The following is an 18,580-nucleotide window of genomic DNA, read 5'->3' on the forward strand; positions in this document are numbered from 1 at the left end:
GCTGAGCCACACTGGGGCTGGAACTCTGGGCTCTGCTGTTAGTTCTGTGATGGGGGAGGCGGTAGCTGCATCTGTAAGAACGAGGGGCTGGCAGCTGGCAGGAAAGAGAGTGGAAGGGGCCAGGCTGGGACTGGGAGGAAAGGAGGGGTGGGGAGAGAGGCCTGGGTCCAGGCCGAAGAGGGTTTTGACAGGTGAAAAGAAGTGAGGCGTGGTGAAGATTGTGGAGTGTCCTGTGCAAAGGCCGGGGGGCAGAGTATGGTGCACTGGGTTGGGGGATAGCTGATGAGGGGAGGGCAAGAGATGAAGCTGGGCTGCATCGTGGGCTGCATCGTGCTGGGCCTGGTTGGCCCAGGTAGGAGTTTGAATTTCATACTGAAGGCCCTGGAGACTTTTGGAAGGTTATCAGTGACGGTTGTCCTCCTTTCCCACTGTGGCCAGTGTCCTGCCCCTTCCTGGGCCTGCCTCCTTGGGCTGCACAAGCCGGTGGCCTTGTCCAGTTGCTGCACTGAGAACTTACGCTTCTTGGGCCTTGCTCACTTCCTTCACTCAATAGTTCTCTGATTTCTGTATGACTGGTGCTTTCCAGGCCTCCGTGACTTCATGAATTTGTTCCTGGTCTTAGTGTTGTAGCCGGCTTACTGGAACAGCTCCTGGGAGCCCAGACATGACCAAGCCCTGTGGTGGCCATGTGGCCTGGCTGTGGGAAATAGCTGAGGCTCAGCAAGGGGTGGGAGTTGGGGGATTGTGAGCACATAGGGAGGGCAATGCTGAGGGCCCATAGCAGGCACTGGCTGCCTGGAGTTTCCTTCTAATCCATGAGGAATATTTAACAGTGTGTTTGGGGGGGCGGCAGAATTTAGTAGGAGATAGGTTTTGGAATTGTACAACAATGACTCAAACCCTGGATATACTACTTACTGGCTCAGTAATCCGGGCAAGCCCCCTAACTGTTTTGAGCCTCAGTTCCCTCATCTGTGCAATGGGGAGAGCGATAGTATGCTCCCCCCACCCCCTTCAAGGGCTCTTACCTGGATCAGGTGAGGTAATGTGTGTGAAAGGTTTCATGCACTGTAAAGGACTGTGCATTTACTACTGAGGACCAGTAGTATGGAGTGTGTGGTGAACAAGATTTTGTTTTTTAGCAGCTTATATTCTATGCTGGTAGAGTGAGTCAGTAATTCAAACAGAAAGGATGATTATGGAGAAGAATATGTGAAAATTATAAATCAAGGACCTATTTGTGCTTCCATTATGCTGACAGGTCATTTGGCACCTTAAATTTGATCCTCATTTTAATATACATTATTAGATGTTAGTAAAACATTAGATGATAAGATACTTGTACATACTTGGATGTTCACAACGTTTATCACCTATTAATGAGTATGATAGACTGATTGAAGACAGAAATTTTTTCATTGCAAAGACTCAGGACTTCACATATACATGAAGTGGGACTAAAAAAATATAATTGATTTATAAACATAAAACAATGTTCTAGAATTCGGTAGAGGTGACAGTTGTACAACTGATTGGATATAGTAAAAAAACATTGTACTATATAGTTTAAAATGGTGACTTTTATGGTATGTGAATTATTTCTTAATTTAAAAATAGAAAAGCAATTATTAAACCAATAATTATGTTAACAAATTTAGAGATTCAAGAAGCAATTACCTATAATTTCACCAAATCAAACTCATCATGATTTTTATATACCTTCTAATACTGTTCTGTTACATCCACAGTATCCTATCAATATGATGAACTGTTTTTCTCACTTAACTTGTTATCCTTAGTATTTTCCATGTTGTCCTGTAGTCCATTTAAAAGCAGTTTAACTCACTGTGTGATTGTTACCTGATTTACTTAGCTTTTCCTTTTTCCCACTTTCAGGATGCGTCTACATATGTTTTTCCATTATAACTAACACTGTGCTGAACATCTTTGTACATGGACTGTTTTCCATGTCTTAGATTAATTTCTTAGGACAAATTTCCAAAGTGATGTATATGAATCAAAACATTGCTGAGAGAAAATTTTAAAAAGACCTAATAAATGGAGAGGGGTGTATTATATTCATGGGTAGGGAGACTCAATATTGCTAAGATGTCCATTCTCCCCAAATAAATCTATAGATTCATGGGAATCCCAGTCAAAATCCTATCAGGCTTTTGTGTATAAATTGACAAGCTGATTCTAAAGTTCATATGGGAATGCAGAGGGTTTTGGAATCAGTGCTGAAAAATAACACTGAAGAAGAACAAAGAGGGTGAATACTGTTTGATTTCAAGACTTACTATAAACCTACAGTAATCAAGACAGTGTGGTATTGGTGTAAAGACAGACAAACTGATCTATGGAACAGACTAGAGTGTCCAAAAATAGACCCACACATGTATGAACAATTAATTTTTCACAATGGTGCAAAGGCAATTCAGCTTAGAAAGATTTTTTTCCAACAAAAGTGCTAGAACTATTAGATATTCTTATGCAGAATTGAACTTTGATCCATATCTCCTACTACATATGAAACTGATTCCACATAGATCACATACCCAAATATAAAAACCTAAAACTATAAAAATTCTAGGAGAAAGCATAGAAAATGGCTGTAGTTTGGGATAGGCAAAGATTTCTTAGGTGTACAACACCAAAAGTATGATCCGTAAAGGAAAAAGTGGTGAATTTTACTTTATCAAAATGAAAAATGACTTCTTTTTGGAAGATGTTGTTAAGAGAAAGGAGAGACAAGCTACAGACTGGGAGAAAGCATATGCAAATCATATATCTGATAAAGTACTTATGTGTGGAATATATGAAGAATTCTGTAACTCAGTTATAAAAAAGACAACAACAAATAACCCAATTAAAAAACAGACAAGAGATTTGGACAGACATTTGACCAGAGAAGATGTAGAGATGGCAAATAAGCACATGAAAAAATGCTTAACACATGAGTCTTAGGGAAACACAAATTTAAACCATAATGAAATATCATTACACATGTATGAGAATGACCAAAATGAGAAAGACTTCTTACACTGAGCGTTGGGGGATGTCGAGGAGCTCTTCCACACTGGTGGGAATGTAAAATGGCACAACCACTTTAGAAAACAGTTTAATTTCTTAAAAACTTAAACATATACGTGTCACACAATTTGACCATTACATTTCTAATTTAATGAGAAATGAAAGCATATGTCTGAGCAGAGATTTGTACATGAATGTTTATAGCAGCTTTATTGGTACTCCTAAACTGCAAACAACCCAAATGTACATCAGCACATGAACGAATAAGGAAGTTTGGTACATTCATACAGTAGAATACTACTCAGTAAGAAAAATCAACAATAAATTGTTGATAACATGCAGCAACAAAATGGATCTCAAAAAATTACGTTGAGTGAAAAAGTCTAGACTAAAAAAAAAAGTATGTGCTGTATGATTTCATTTACATAAAACTCAAGAAAATTCTTGACTACTGAAAGAAAGCAGAGCAGTGGTTGTCTGGAGATGGAAAGTATATAGAGGGATGGGGCTTGACCAAAGGACACTGGGGAGTGATGGATATGCTTACCAGCTTGATTATGATGATAGTTTCATGAATGTATGCATATATAAAAATATGAGATTGTACATGTGTAGTTTATTATGGGTCAGAATACCTCAGGGAGGCTGTTAAACAATGATAATAACGGATTGTGACCTATTGAAAAAAACAGACATTCATGAATCCAAGTGCACAAAAACAAACAAGATGAATAAATTGAGAATTTGTAAAGAACTGGTTATTTCTAAAATTTGGTAGTGCTTCCTCACATGATACTTATAAAAATAAGTAGCTTTACGTGAGGAAGCCAGGTGGATAACTGTCTTAATGAAGTGATGAAAATTAACATTGCCTGTAGGGAGACAAATCAAAATTGTGCACCACTTGATAGGATGTAATGAGAACAGAGCCTTTTATTAAATTATTGGATTTGATTAGCTAATTTTTTTTAAAAAGAATTTTTACATCTATGTTCACAATTAACATTGGTCTGTAGCTTCTTCCCACCCCCGTTGTATTTAATGTCTGGTTTTGATATTGGGGCAGTGCTGGTCTCATAGAATGAGTTGGGAAGTATTCTGTCTTCAACTTGCTGGAAGAGTTTGAGTGAAATGTTAATATTTCCTGCTTAAATGTTTGGTAGAATTCAACTGTGACACCATCTTGGATAGAAATTTTCTTGTCTGATATAAACATAGGCATTCCAGCTTTATTTTAATTAGTGTTGGCATGATATATCTTTCCCCATCCTTGTACATTTAACCTGTTGGTATTTTTATATTTAAAGAGCATTTGTTATAGGCAACATATACTCAAGTCTTTCTTTTTTATCCAAATTGACAATCTCTGGCTTTTAAACTGGGGTGTTTAAACCATTAATATTCAATGGATTATTGGTATGGTTAGATTTACGTCTTTCATCTTGTTCTCTATTTGTCCTATTTGCTCTTTATTTCTTGTTTTCCCTGCCTTCTTTTAGACTGGATATTTTTTATGGTTCTATTTTATTTCCTTTGTTGCTTTTTTTTATTACTTTAGTGATTGTATCAGTTTACATCATACATTTTTTAATTAAAATGCATTTTTTAATTAAAATGTTTTTTAATGTTTATTTTTGAGAGAGAGAGAGAGAGAGAGAGAGAGAGAGAGAGAGAGAGAGAGACAGTGTGAGTGGAGAAGTGGCAGAGAGAGAGGAAGACACAGAATCTGAAGCAGGCTCCAGGCTCTGAGCTGTCAGCACAGAGCCTGACGTGGGGCTTGAACTCATGAATGCAAGTTTGTGACCTGAGCCAAAGTCGGACGCTGAACTGATTGGGCCACCCAGGCACCCCTACAGCATACATTTTTAATTCTTCACATTCTGCATTCAAGTGATATTATACCACGTCACAGAGTATAAAAATCTTATAATAGTATACTATCATTTTTTTCTTCCTAGCCTTTTGCTATTGATGTAATACATTATGCTTTTACATATGTTGTAAACTCCACATTACTTTATTATTTTTGTTTGAGCAATTGCTTATCTTTTAAAGAGTTAGAGTATAAGAAAAGATTCTTGTATATTTACCAATGAAGTTACTATTTCTAGTCTCTTTTCCTTCATAGATCTGTATTTCTCTCCTGTATCATTTTCCTTCTACCTGAAGGAATTTATTTAACATTTTTTGCTGTACAGGAAGATGAATTCTCTGAGCTTTTATATATGCCTGAGAGAGTTTTCATCTTATCTTTGTTTTTGGTGGGTATAGAATTCTGGGTTTTCTTTCACTGCTTTCAATTTTTCTTTATTATTTTTTAATGTTTATTTTTGAGAGAGAGAGATAGAGCATGAGGGGAAGGGGCAGAGAGAGAGGGAAACACAGAATCTGAAGCAGGCTCCAGGCTCTGAGCTGTCTGCACAGAGCCTGACGTGGAGCTCCAACTCATGGACTGTGGGATCATGACCTGAGCTGAAGTCAGACACTTAACTGACTGAGCCACTTAGGCGCCCCTCTTTCACTGCTTTCAGAAATGTTGCTCTACTGGCTTTTGCTTGTATTGTTGCCAGAGAGAAATCTGCTGTCATTCTTATGTTTGTTCCTCTGTCCATAATGTGTCTTTTTCTCTGGATACTTCTAAGAGTTTTCTCTGTGTCACTGATTTTGAACAATTCCATTATGTGGTTTCCTTCATGTTTCTTATGTTTGGAACTTTTTGAGATTCTTCGATCTGTTGGTTTATAGTTTTTTTAGAAAATCAAATTTGAAAAAATTTCAGCCATTATTTCTTCATGTCTTTTTTTTCCTACCTTTTCCTATATCCTCTCCTTTGGAGACTCCCAACCACATGTTTACTGGGCTGCTTGAATTTGTCTGTTAGATCAATGATGTTCTTTCCATTTAAAAAAAAATTCTTTTTTCTTTGTGTGTTTTTGTGTGTTTTTTTTGTTTTTTTTTTTTTGTTTTTTTTGTTTTTATTTTAAAAAAAAATTTTTTTTTCAACGTTTATTTATTTTTGGGACAGAGAGAGACAGAACATGAATGGGGGAGGGGCAGAGAGAGAGGGAGACACAGAATCGGAAACAGTCTCCAGGCTCTGAGCCATCAGCCCAGAGCCTGACGCGGGGCTCGAACTCACGGACCGCGAGATCATGACCTGGCTGAAGTCGGACGCTTAACCGACTGCGCCACCCAGGCGCCCCTTTTTGTTTTTTTTTAATAATTTTGTGTTTCAGGGGCACTTGAGCGGCTCAGTTGGCTAAGTGTCTGACTTTTGATTTTGGCTCAGGTCATCATCTCATGGTTCATGAGATCAAGCCCCACGTTGGGCTCTGCGCTGACAGCATGGAGCCTGCTTGGGATTCTCTCTTCCTCTCATGAGTGGAGGAGGGGCAGAGAGTGAGAGAAAGAGAGAATCCCAAGCAGGCTCCATGGTGTCAGTGCAGAGCCTGATGTGGGGCTTGATCTTATGAACTATGAGATCATGACCTAAGCCATAATCAAGAGTTGCATGCTTAAATGATTGAGCCACCCAGGCACTCCTGTGTATTTTGTTTTGAATAGTTTCTACTGCTAGGTCTTCAGGATTACTAATGTTTTTTTTCTACCATGTCTAATCTACAATTAATCTCATCCACACATTTTGTACATCACACATTACAGTTTTATCTCTAGAATTTTCATTTGGATCTCACTCTATTTTTTTTTAAATATTGTTTTTGTGTCTGCTTAACTTTTGAACAAATGAAATGCAGTTACAACTGGTTTTAAGGTCCTTCTCTACTAATGCTAATATAGGTTTCACTTCTGGTTTTTTAAAATTATATTTTCTTAACTTTCATTTTTAGTTCTGAGTTTTTTGTGTTTTTGTTTCTTCACTTCTTTATTTCTTCAAATTTTTATTTAAATTCTAGTTAGTTAACATACAGTGCAATATTGGCTTCAGAAATAGAATTCAGTGGTTCATCACTTAACATGCAACACCCCAGTGCTCATCAAAACAAGTGCCCTCCTTAATACCCATCACCTATCTAGTCCATTCCCCACCCACCTCCCTCCATCAACCCTCAGTTTGTTCTCTATCATTAAGAGTCTCTTTTGGTTTGTTTCCTCTCTCTTCTCCCCCGCCTTCCCATATGCTCATCTGTTTTGTTTCTTAAATTCCACATATGAGTGAAATCCAATGGTATTTGTCTTTCTCTGACTTATTTCACTTAGCATAATACACTCTAGCTCTATCCATGTCATTGCAAAAGGCAACATTTTATTATTTTTGATAGTTGAGTAATATTCCATTGTGTATACATATATGCCACATCTTCTTTATCCATTCATCAGTTGATGGACATTGGAGCTCTTTCCGTAATTAGGCTATTGCTGATAGTGCTGCTATAAACATTGGGGTGCACGTACCCCTTCAAATCTGTATTTTTGTATCCTTTGGGTAAATACCTGGTAGTGTAATTGCTGGATTATAGGGTAGTTCTATTTTTAACTTTTTGAGGAATATCCATACTGTTTTCCACAGTGGCTGCACCAGTTTGCATTCCCACCAACAGTGCAAGGGGGTTCCCTTTTCTCCACATCCTTGCCAACACCTGTTGTTTCTTGTTTTGTCAATTTTAGCGATTCTCACAGGTGTGAGGTGGTATCTCATTGTGGTTTTCATTTGTATTTCCCTGATGATGAGTGATGTTGAGCATCTTGTCATGTGTCTGTTAGCCATCTGGATGTCTTCTTTGGAAAAATGTCTATTCGTGTCTTCTGCCCCTTTCTTAACTAGATTATTTGATTTTTGGGTGTTGAGTTTGATAAGTTCTTTATAGATTTTGGATACTAACCCTTTTTCCCGTAAGTCATTTACAAATATTTTCTCCCATTCTGTAGGCTACCTTTTTGTTTTGTTGATTATTTCCTTTGCTGTGTAGAAGCTTTCAATCTTGATTAAGTCCCAATAATTCATGTTTGCTTTTGTTTCCCTTGCCTCCAGCAATGTGTCTAGTAGGAAGTTGCTGTGGCCAAGGTCAAACCAATTGTTGCCTGTGCCTTTAGGATTTTGATGGTTTCCTGTCTCACATTTAGGTCTTTCATCCGTTTTGAATTTATTTTTGTGTATGGTGTAAGAAAGTGGTCCAGTTTCATTCTTCTGCATGTTGCTGTCCAGCTTTCCCAGCACCATTTGTTGAAGAGACTGTCTTATTTCCATTGGATAGTCTTTCCTGCTGTGTCAAATATGAGTTGACCATATCGTTGTGGACTCATTTCTGGGTTTCTATTCTGTTCCATTGATCTACGTATCTGTTTTTGTGCTGGTGCCATACTGTCTTGCTGCCTACAGCTTTGTAATATCATTTGAAGTCTAGAATCATGATGCCTAAAGCTTTGCTTTTTTCTAAGGATTACTTTGGCCATCTGGAGTCTTTTGTAGTTCCATACAAATTTTAAGATTGTTTGTTCTAGCTGTGGAAAGAATGCTGGTGGTATTTTGATGGGGATTACATTAAATGTGTAGATTGCTTTGGGTAGTATAGACATTTTAACAAAGTTTGTTCTTCTAGTCCATGAGCATGGAATGTTTTTCCCTTCTTTGTGTCCTCTTTAATTTCTGTCGTAAGGGTTTCATAGTTTCCTAAGTTTAGATCTTTTACCTCTTTGGTTAGGTTTGTTCCTAGGTATCTTATGGTTTTTGGTGCAATTGTAAATGGGACTGATTCCCTGATTTCTTTTTCTGCTGCTTCATTATTGGTGTATAGAAATGCAACAGATTTCTGTACATTGATACATCCTGCAACTTTGCTGAATTCATATATTGGTTCTAGCAATTTTTTGGTAGAGTCTTTTGGGTTTTCTACATGGAGTATCATGTCTTCTACAAATAGTTGAAGACTTCCTTGCCAATTTGAATGCCTTTTAATTCTTTTTGTTGTCTTATTGCTTAGGCTCTGAGATGATTTTGATTGGTTGGATTTCCTCTCATTTTGTATTTTTCTTCTTTGCATACCTGGCAATTTCTTATTAGGTGCTAGACATCATTGTACCTTTATATTTTTGGGTGTTAGATGTTTTTGTATTCTTTTTATTTTTTATTTTTTAATGTGTTATTTATTTTTGAGAGAGAAAGAGAGAGAGAGAGAGAGAGAGAGAGAGAGAGAGAACAAGTGGGGGAGGGGCAGAGAGAGAGAAGGAGACACAGAACCAAAGCAGCCTCCGGGTTCTGAGCTGTCAGCACAGAGCCCAGTGTGGGGCTTGAACCCACAAACTGTGAGATCATGACCTGAGAGGAAGTCAGACACTTAACCGTCTGAGTTACCCAGGTGCCCTTTGTATTCTTATACTCTTGAGCTTTGTTCTGGGACACACAGTTCAGTTACTTGGAAACAGTTTGATTCTTTTTCAAGCCTTTCTTTTAATATTTGTTGGATGGGAATGGAGCAGTGTTTATTTTGGGATATTCCCCACAACTGAGGCAAGGCCCTTCTGGGGATTATAACAAGTGCCTCCAGAATTATTGGATTTTCCAATCTAGCTGGTGCAATGGGCCTATATGTGCACTGGGTACTGTTAACCCTAGTCTTTTGGAGTTGCTCTCTCTCGAGGCTCATGTGATTTTCTCATGTGCATGTGCTGAATATGTGACATGGACCCTCCACACATCTTTTTTTTTTTAATTTATTTTTATTTTTTTAATTCACATCCAAATTAGTTAGCATATAGTGCAACAATGATTTCAGGACTAGATTCCTTAATGCGCCTTACCCACTTAGCCCATCCTCCCTCCCACAACCCCTCCAGTAACCCTCTGTTTGTTCTCCATATTTAAGAGTCTCTTATGTTTTGTCCCCCCTCCCTGTTTTTATATTATTTCTGCTTCCCTTCCCTTGTGTTCATCTGTTCTGTGTCTTAAAGTCCTCATATGAGTGAAGTCATATGATATTTGTCTTTCTCTGACTAATTTTACTTAGCATAATGCTCTCTAGTTCCATCCACATAGTTGCAAATGGCAAGATTTCATTCTTTTTGATTGCCGAGTAATACTCCATTGTATGTATATATACCACATTTTCTTTATCCATTCATCCATCGATGGACATTTGGGCTCTTTCCATACTTTGGCTATCGTTGATAGTGCTGCTATAAACATTGGGGTGCATGTGTCCCTTTGAAACAGCATACCTGTATCCCTTGGATAAATTCCTAGTAGTGCAATTGCTGGGTCTTAGGGTAGTTCTATTTTAAATTTTTTGAGGAACCTCCATATTGTTTTCCAGAGTAGCTGCACCAGTTTGCATTCCCAGCAGCAGTGCAAAAGAGATCCTCTTTCTCTGCATCCTTGTCAACATCTGTTGTTGCCTGAGTTGTTAATGTTAGCCATTCTTACAGGTGTGAGATGGTATCTCATTGTAGTTTTGATTTGTATTTCTCGGATGATGAGTGATGCTGAGCATTTTTTCATGTGTCGGTTCGCCATCTGAATGTCTTCTTTGGAGAAGTGTCTATTCATGTCTTTTGCCCATTTCTTTACTGGGTTATTTATTTTTTGGTTGTTGAGTTTGATAAGTTCTTTATAGATTTTGGATACTAACCCTTTATCTTATACGTCATTTGCAAATATCTTCTCCCATTCCATCGGTTGCCTTTTAGTTTTGCTGATTGTTTCCTTCACTGTGCAGAAGCTTTTTATTTTGATGAGGTCCCAATAGTTCATTTTTGCTTTTGTTTCCCTTGCCTCCAGAGATGTGTTGAGTAAGAAGTTGCTGTGGCCAAGGTCAAAGAGGTTTTTGCCTGCTTTCTTCTCGAGGATTTTGATGGCCCTCCACACATCTTTAGGGCTCCTTCTTTGTATAGCTCTCTCCTCCCCAGAACTCTGTCCTGTGAACCCTAGTTGCTTTGGCCTTCCTGAACTCTCAGCTCCATCTCCTCAACTTAGGGAGTTCTCTGGGCACCTCTTGGGTTCCCTTTCCTGATGCTGGGCCTGTAAACTTTTAATGCAGTGAACTGGGACAATCGTAGAGTTCACCTTGTTTGTTTCCCATTGCTCAGGAATCACTGTCCTTCGCTGCCTGATATCCCATGCCTTAACAGCCATTGTTTTGTAAATCTGAATAAAAAATCAGCTGGACTTTTATATTTGTAGAAGATGTTGAAGGAGGGATGATTAAAAAAAATTCTTCCCCATTATGGATGTAATACATAGGAGTTATAAGAAATTTGGAAAATACACAAAAACCTATGAAGAAGAAAAATACTTTTGTAATCTCACAGCCTAGAGATACTACTGTTTACATTTTATTTTTTATTTTTTTAAATTTTTTTATGTTTATTTATTTTTGAGAGAGAGAGAGAAAGAGTGTGAGCAGGGGAGGGGAAGAAAAAGAGGGAGACACAGAGTCCAAAGCAGGCTCCAGGCTCTGAGCTGTCAGCACAGAGCCCGACACGGGGCTCGAACCCATGACCTGTGAGATCATGACCTGAGCCGTGAGATCATGACCTGAGCTGAAGTCGGAGGCTTAACTGACTGAGCCACCCAGGTGCCCCTACTGTTTACATTTTATTATGTTTCCTTTGGGTCTTGAATTTTTGACTAGAAGAATTAATCAAAAATCTTTGTTTTGTTTTGGGGTCTGTCTTTTACTTACTCTTTCATGATCTCTCTCTTTTTTCTGTGTTGATGGGGCATGTCTGTGTGTCTGTCTCTTTCCTCTTTGTGTCACAAACACGTATAGTCAACCCCACTAAAGATACTGCCCAGTTCTTTTTTTTTTTTGAACATAACCTCAAGATTTTATTGTCTTCATAATGTAACAAAATATGAAGTTAGAAACTAGATCACTTGGCCCTTTCTCTTCTTATCTCCTCCCAGTTCAAATTGCTTGCATCTCTTAATAGCCAGCATTCTCTTAAATCTGCAGTTGGGCTCAACACATTCAAGCCTCAGCACAATCTTCTTTGTAGTTTCAGCCTTTTTCTGGAAAATCGGCTTAGTCTGCCCACCATAGCCATTCTGCTTTCTGTCATAACACCGCTGTCCCTGGGCATAAAGAAAATCTTTGCCTTTCTTGTACTGTGTCACTTTGTGGGGCTGGTGCTTGCCACACTTCTTGCAGAAAGTCCGGTGGGTTTTAGGAATGTTCACCATGGCTGTGAGAAGGCTATAGGCACAGAAAGATACTGCCCAGTTCTGATGAGGAGCCTTGTTGATTCAAAGGCTTTGACTTTGGTACCTTCCTGCTGAGTTTGGAGGCCCAAGCCCCTGCTCTTGGGTGTTTAGACATGAGTCAAGAATTGCCCTCTTTGGGCCTTTGTTCCCTCCCTCCCAATCAATAATTAATCAGTACTGAGTTGATCTTATTAGCTATTCACTTTCAAAACTCTAAACCAAGCTGGCTAATAACAATGCTTTTAATTAATATGAGGCAGATTAAAACTCATTACAGCAAGGTTATTGGTAATGAGATAATCATAAGGCAAGTTATTGAGCTGGGAGTGAAAATGAAGTTGGAGGAGGGGCAGGGAGACCACGCCAGCTGTTCCTGCCGTTACTTTGGGAGGGACAGAAGGGGGAATGTCAGGCCTCTGCAGTGAGGACATGCTGCAGCTACACCCCCAACCAGCCAGAGAAACCAGGTGCTTGGTTAAGGCAGCACTTGGGTCAGTGAGCTGATGGGTGGTCGGTGTTAGGGTAGTAGAGGAAATAGGGTCTTGGGGCAGAGAAAGTTAAGCCAGTGTTGAGAATAATGCTGTATCGCTGTTTGCATTTCTTGTGTATGGATGCTCTGCCATTTAGATGACAGAGCATGAAATTAGCTATTGTTTCTATTAGATTGTGGTCTAGACTTGTTGGTCTGAACAAAATATAGGGAGTTTGGATGGGCCCAGAGTGTTCTTTTTTATTTTTATTTTCAATTTCATTTTTCTAAGAATAGTGGTTTCCACTCCCCCCACCATCTTTTTTGATTCATATATTGAGCAATGACTGTGTGCTGAGCCCTGTACTAAAACTCCTTTTTATTAATTGCTTCATATGACCATCACAGTGATAGTCACCATTTTTCTCCTCCTTTTACTGATGAGGAAACTGAGGCCCCAAAGTTAATTAACTTGTCCAAAGTTATAGGGCAGGTAAGTAGCAAAGTAGGATTTAATATGTTTTTTTTTAACGTTTATTTTTGAGACAGAGAGAGACAGAGCATGAACGAGGGAGGGGCAGAGAGAGAGGGAGACACAGAATTGGAAGCAGGCTCCAGGCTCTGGGCCATTAGCCCAGAGCCCGACGCGGGGCTCGAACTCACGGACCGCGAGATGGTGACCTGAGCTGAAGTCGGATGCTTAACCGACTGAGCCACCCAGGCGCCCCCAAAGTAGGATTTAAACTCAGGTGTTTTTAATTCCAAAGCCATTGCTATTAATCATGTTTTATGACTCCCGTCTTGTTGTGTTCAAGGCTGTCTGCAGTTTTCATTGGCCTTTTAAATGTATACGCTTGATTCAACTTCCATGGCCGCCCTGGTGCCAGCCAGGTGCTGTCATACCTGGTAGTTACTGGGCAACTACCTTTATTGCCTGCCATCGGTGATTCTAGTGTCATGGTGCGTGGCCACCTCTTGGTCTGCATGGTAAACTCCTTGCCCACGAAGACCATCCCCACAATGCTTGCATTCCCACTGTGCGAACACGTGGAGAAATTCAGTTCATGCCTGCCCCCTGGCACATGCTTGAACACACCACCATTTCACCCTTTACTGACTCTAGGACCTTGGGAATGTTACTGAACCTCTCTGAGATCATTTTGTCATTTTTAAAGACACATATTAAGATCTATTTTATGGATATATGGGGCAGATTTAAAAACAGTATCAACCACGTATATTTCAGCATTTACTGTAGGCCGGGAATAGTACGTAGACCAAGGCACTAAATAAATGATTATTTATTATAGTTGTTACTGATTTATAATCCTGAGCTGTCCAGTATGGTAGCCATTAGCCACATGTGATTATTTAAATTAATTAATTAATAATTAATGAGTGAGAGGGAGCAAGTGAGCAAGGGGCAGAGAGAGAGAATCCCAAGAGGAGCAGAGAGGGAAAGAGAGAGAGAGAGAGAGAGAGAGAGAGAAGCAGGGCTCACCTGAAGCGGGGCTTAAACTCATGAATGTGAGATCATGACCTGAGCCAATGTCAGATGTCTAATGACTGAGCCACCCGGCTGCCCTGATTTAAATTTAAATACTTTAAGGATGCCTAGGTGGCTAGGTTGGTTGAGCGTCTGACTCTTGATTTTTGGCTCAGGTCATGATCCCAAGGTCATGGGATCTAGCCCTGCATTGGTCTTTGTGCTGAGTGTGGAGCCTGCTGGGGGTTCTCTCTCCCTCTCCTTCTCTCCCTCTCTCTCTCTCTCTGTGTCTCTCTCTCTCTCCCCCCTCCCTCTCTCCCTCTGCCCCTCTCCCTCGCTTGTGCTTTTTCTCTCTCTAAACATTAAAAAAAATTGGAGAATTCAGTTCCTCAGTCACACTAGCTGCATGTCAAGCGGCCAGCAGCCACTGGTAGCTGCTAGTGGCCACTGTGTTATCGGACAGTGCAGATGTAGAACATTTCTGCCATTGTAGCGATTTCTGTTGTACAGTACTAGTGTAAACTAACTTTCATGGTCCTTCCTGCTGCCTTTGCCTATGTAGGTGCATGCTTGAAGATGTGTAGCATGAAGGAGTAGATTCAGGGGAATGCAGAGATCCGAGATTCCAGAAGCTTTGCCTTTTCATTGAGCACGCTCCTTGTTGGGGGAAAGGTTCCTGGGTGGTAGAAACCATGGGATCCCTGTGGATGGTCCCTGCTGCCAGCAGGTACTGCCCCTTAAGGTATCAGATTAAGGAAGTAAATGCTGAAAGAGGGGTTTTTACTAAGCTAGTAGTTTCTTGAAATTTTGAATGGGACCCACCTTCTGATCCCAAAGGACAGTGAAGCCCTAGGAGCTGGAGCTGAAAAGGGACCCTGGAGATCAGAGGCCCTACTCTATTCTTCAGCATTTGTGTCTTTTGGCCTTAAAAGAATGTAAGTGTTTGGTGAGTGGCAATGTTCTTCGTGTGTGTGTGTGTGTGTGTGTGTGTGTGTGTGTGTGTGTATTTAGAAGATGGTTGAAGGTGACTTTGGAGCTTCTTTAGTTGAAATGTGGGTGCCATTTGCAGTAGATGCTGACTCAGCTTCATGGATGGCGGTTTTGTGAGTATATAACCCATAGTTGTCATTAATCTACATTTATGGCACATGGACAGCTTGCCCTGAGGTACACAGAGCGTATAGGGACACACATGGTCTCTGCCCCCGTGGCTGTGTGCCGAGTAGCTTGTGAGTTGGGGACTGACTAGCTTTCCTGGGCTTGCATGACCAGAGAGGGCTCCCCGTATTGCCCAGACAGTGTCTTGAAGGTGACCATTACTTTGTGCCAAGAGGTATCCTGGGTTCAAGCCACAGGTGAGGGGCAGTAGGCTGATGCTTTCCTTCTTTCTAAGTTTATTTATTTTGAGAGAGAGAGAGCGAGCACATATAAGTGAGCATGGGAGGAGCAGAGAGAGGAGAGAGAGAATCCTAAGCAGGCTCCATGCTGTCAGTGTGGAGCCGTACACGAGGCTTGATCTCATGAACTTAACCGTGAGATCATGAGCCAAAATCAAGAGTCAGACTTTTTTTTTTTTTTTTAATTTTTTTTTTCAACTTTTTTAAATTTATTTTTGGGACAGAGAGAGACAGAGCATGAACAAGGGAGGGGCAGAGAGAGAGGGAGACACAGAATCGGAAACAGGCTCCAGGCTCTGAGCCATCAGCCCAGAGCCCGACGCGGGGCTCGAACTCACGGACCGCGAGATCGTGACCTGGCTGAAGTCGGACGCTTTAACCGACTGCGCCACTCAGGCGCCCCAAGAGTCAGACTTTTAAGTGTCTGAGCCATCCAGGCGCCCCTAGAATATTACTGAGGGCTGCCAGCAGCAGAGACAAATGCAGATTTGAATCCAGTCTAAAGAAAACGAAGTTAGGTCTTCAACAACACACATACATGCATGCAGATATGTAGTCCTGTATTGCTCTCTTGATCTGAAGTGCCCTTTTAATCCTAATTTATTCAAATTTGATTTCAAGGACTAATCCTGTGTATCCACCAAGGACCATTCACACCAGTAATCTCTCTGGGGAAGACTTTTTAAAAAGTTTTTTACATTTCTGGTATCTTTATTTCACATTGATTATTGTGTAAGTAAATTGTATAACACACACTGTATTAAAAAGTTTAGAATGGAATCCACCCTATTTTTGACTATTTTTGAAATTTTTATTTAAATTCTAATTAGTTAACATACAGTGTAATATTAGTTTCAGGTGTACAATATAGTGATTCAACACTTCCATACTGCACCCAGTGCTCATCACAAGTACACTCCTTAATCCCCATCACCTATTTCACTTATATCCCTCCCCCTTCCCCATCTCCCCTCTGGTAACCATCAGTTTGTTTTCTGTAGTTAAGAGTCTGTTTCTTGATTTCTCTCTCTCTTTCCCCGCTTTCCTTCTTTGTTTTGTTTCTTAAATTCTACTTGTGCGTGAAATCATATGGTATGTCTTCTCTGACTTACTTCATTTAGCATAATATACTCTAGTTCCATCCACGCCATTGCAAATGGCAAGATTTCATTCTTTTTGATGGCTGAGTAATATTCTATTGTGTGTGTGTGTATGTATATATCTATCTCTCTGTATATGTATACATACATACACGTACATATATACACCATTGTGTATGTGTGTATATGTGTATATTTATGTATATATATATATTTATCCGTATATCATATCTCCTTTACACATTCATTAGTCGATGGACACTTGGGCTGTTTCCATAGTCTGGCTATTGTAGATAATGCTGTTTTATTTAAAAAAAATTTTTTTTAATGTTTTATTTTTATTTTTGAGACAGAGAGAGACAGAACATGAACGGGGGAGGGTCACAGAGAGAGGGAGACACAGAATCTGAAACAGGCTCCAGGCTCTGAGCTGTCAGCACAGAGTCCGACGCGGGGCTCAAACCCACGGACTGTGAGATCATGACCTGAGCCGAAGTCGGACGCTTAACCGACCAAGCCACCCAGGTGCCCCGATAATGCTGTTTTAAACATCAGGGTGCATGTATCCCTCTGAATTAGTGTTTTTGTACTCTTTGAGTAAATACCTACTAGTATGATTGCTAGATGGTAGGGTAGTTCTATTTTTAACTTTGAGGAACCTCCATACTGTTTTCCACAGTGGCTTCACCAGTTTCCATTCCCACCAACAGTGCAAGAGGGTTGAGTGGGGAAAACTTAATAGAAAAGATGATTAATTAGGAAAAGTAAAAGGTAGTTAACTCGAGGAGTGATAAAAGATTCTAAGGGTACAGAAGTAGTAAGCATATAAAGCAGCTGTTCCCTCTGGGGCTTAAGGGTAGTGAATAAGGACAGAACTCAGCTGAGGGCCTCCCACCTGCAGGGCTGAGATGGAGGTCTGCCCAGTGGTGAGGAGACATGGTGGAAGGCAGGGTCTGTGGGAGTACCTCCTGGGTGACAGTGAAATCTGTAGGAGTGTGGCCCAGAGCTAATGTACAGGAACCCTCTACTAGCTGGTCAGAACAATTGGCTGGAGGGTGTGGGCTTGAGCTGGGCCATAAGAGGGGCCTGCCAGTTATGGGAAAATTTAGTGAGGCGGGTCTGGTCTGGGAGGGCCACTGAAGGGGGCACCCTCAAGCCACTGGCCTGCCGGCTGCTGAGCTAAAATGCCACACCGGCTCTGGTAATGGGGCCTCCTTGCTCTTCTGTGGCCTCAGTGTCCCTCCAGAGTCCCCTAATAACAAACCATCTGATAAAGGAGAAATGACAGGCTGCAGCCCCAGGATCACAGTGCAGGGTGGAGAAGGGTGGATTTGGAGTCTGGAGGCCATAGTTCTGATCAGCACACACCCACTGCCCTCCTGTGAGCCAAGCCTTTGCTCTAATTCCGGTCCTCCCGTTTCTTGCATCTAAGCTCCTGCGGTTCTCAGTGTGATCCTGTTGTGGCAAGTCATTCTCTGTGCACGAATGGCTCTGTCACATCTTCCCATGTGCTGGAGGGCACGGGACTGGCCTGCTGTAAGTCCCAGTGAACACACAGTGGTTGATGCCTTTCCTGGGCAGGGAGGGGAAAGTGGGATGTGGCCTCACCCCACCTTCTAGTCCTCTGCTTCCATGTGGCCTTGACCCCAGAGCAGCTTTGATGTAGGGGCTGAGCCTGCCTCCTTGGGGGAGAGGGTGGCCGGGTGCCGGGGCAGCCTAGCCGGGGGTGTCTGGTTGGATGTGGGCTCCAGCCGTACTGCATCTTAGGACTAGTGGATTGTGGATGCCTATGTGTTGCGTCTTATTCTGCCAGTGATTTGGATCTCTCTTCTTCTGGGTTGGAATTTGGGGAATGATTGTTCACACTAGCCTGGACCTTTGTACCATGAAGAAATGCCCAGTTCCATGTTTGACCACAGTTTGCTCTCTTTCTCACTT

The 18,580-nt window shown here is 40.9% G+C and overlaps 2 protein-coding genes across 3 annotated transcripts in view; one reads left to right on the plus strand and one right to left on the minus strand.

The window, feature by feature from the left end:
- ADCK1 (aarF domain containing kinase 1) overlaps window positions 1-18,580 on the plus strand; it is a 123,231-nt gene that overhangs the window by 32,850 nt on the left and 71,801 nt on the right. The gene's annotated exons all lie outside the window — the stretch shown is intronic.
- LOC115516743 (60S ribosomal protein L36a-like) lies at window positions 11,786-12,190 on the minus strand. The gene has a single exon (XM_030319684.1). It carries the CDS (start codon window positions 12,167-12,169, stop codon window positions 11,855-11,857), a length of 315 nt encoding a protein of 104 aa, XP_030175544.1. The 5' UTR covers window positions 12,170-12,190; the 3' UTR covers window positions 11,786-11,854.

This window comes from Lynx canadensis, chromosome B3, assembly GCF_007474595.2.
Source record: "Lynx canadensis isolate LIC74 chromosome B3, mLynCan4.pri.v2, whole genome shotgun sequence".
In the NCBI taxonomy this organism is placed as follows: domain Eukaryota; kingdom Metazoa; phylum Chordata; class Mammalia; order Carnivora; family Felidae; genus Lynx; species Lynx canadensis.

Coding starts and splice junctions, on each gene's coding strand:
- LOC115516743 (XM_030319684.1), bottom strand. CDS start 12,169: ATGGTGAACATTCCTAAAACCCACCGGACTTTCTGCAAGAAGTGTGGC.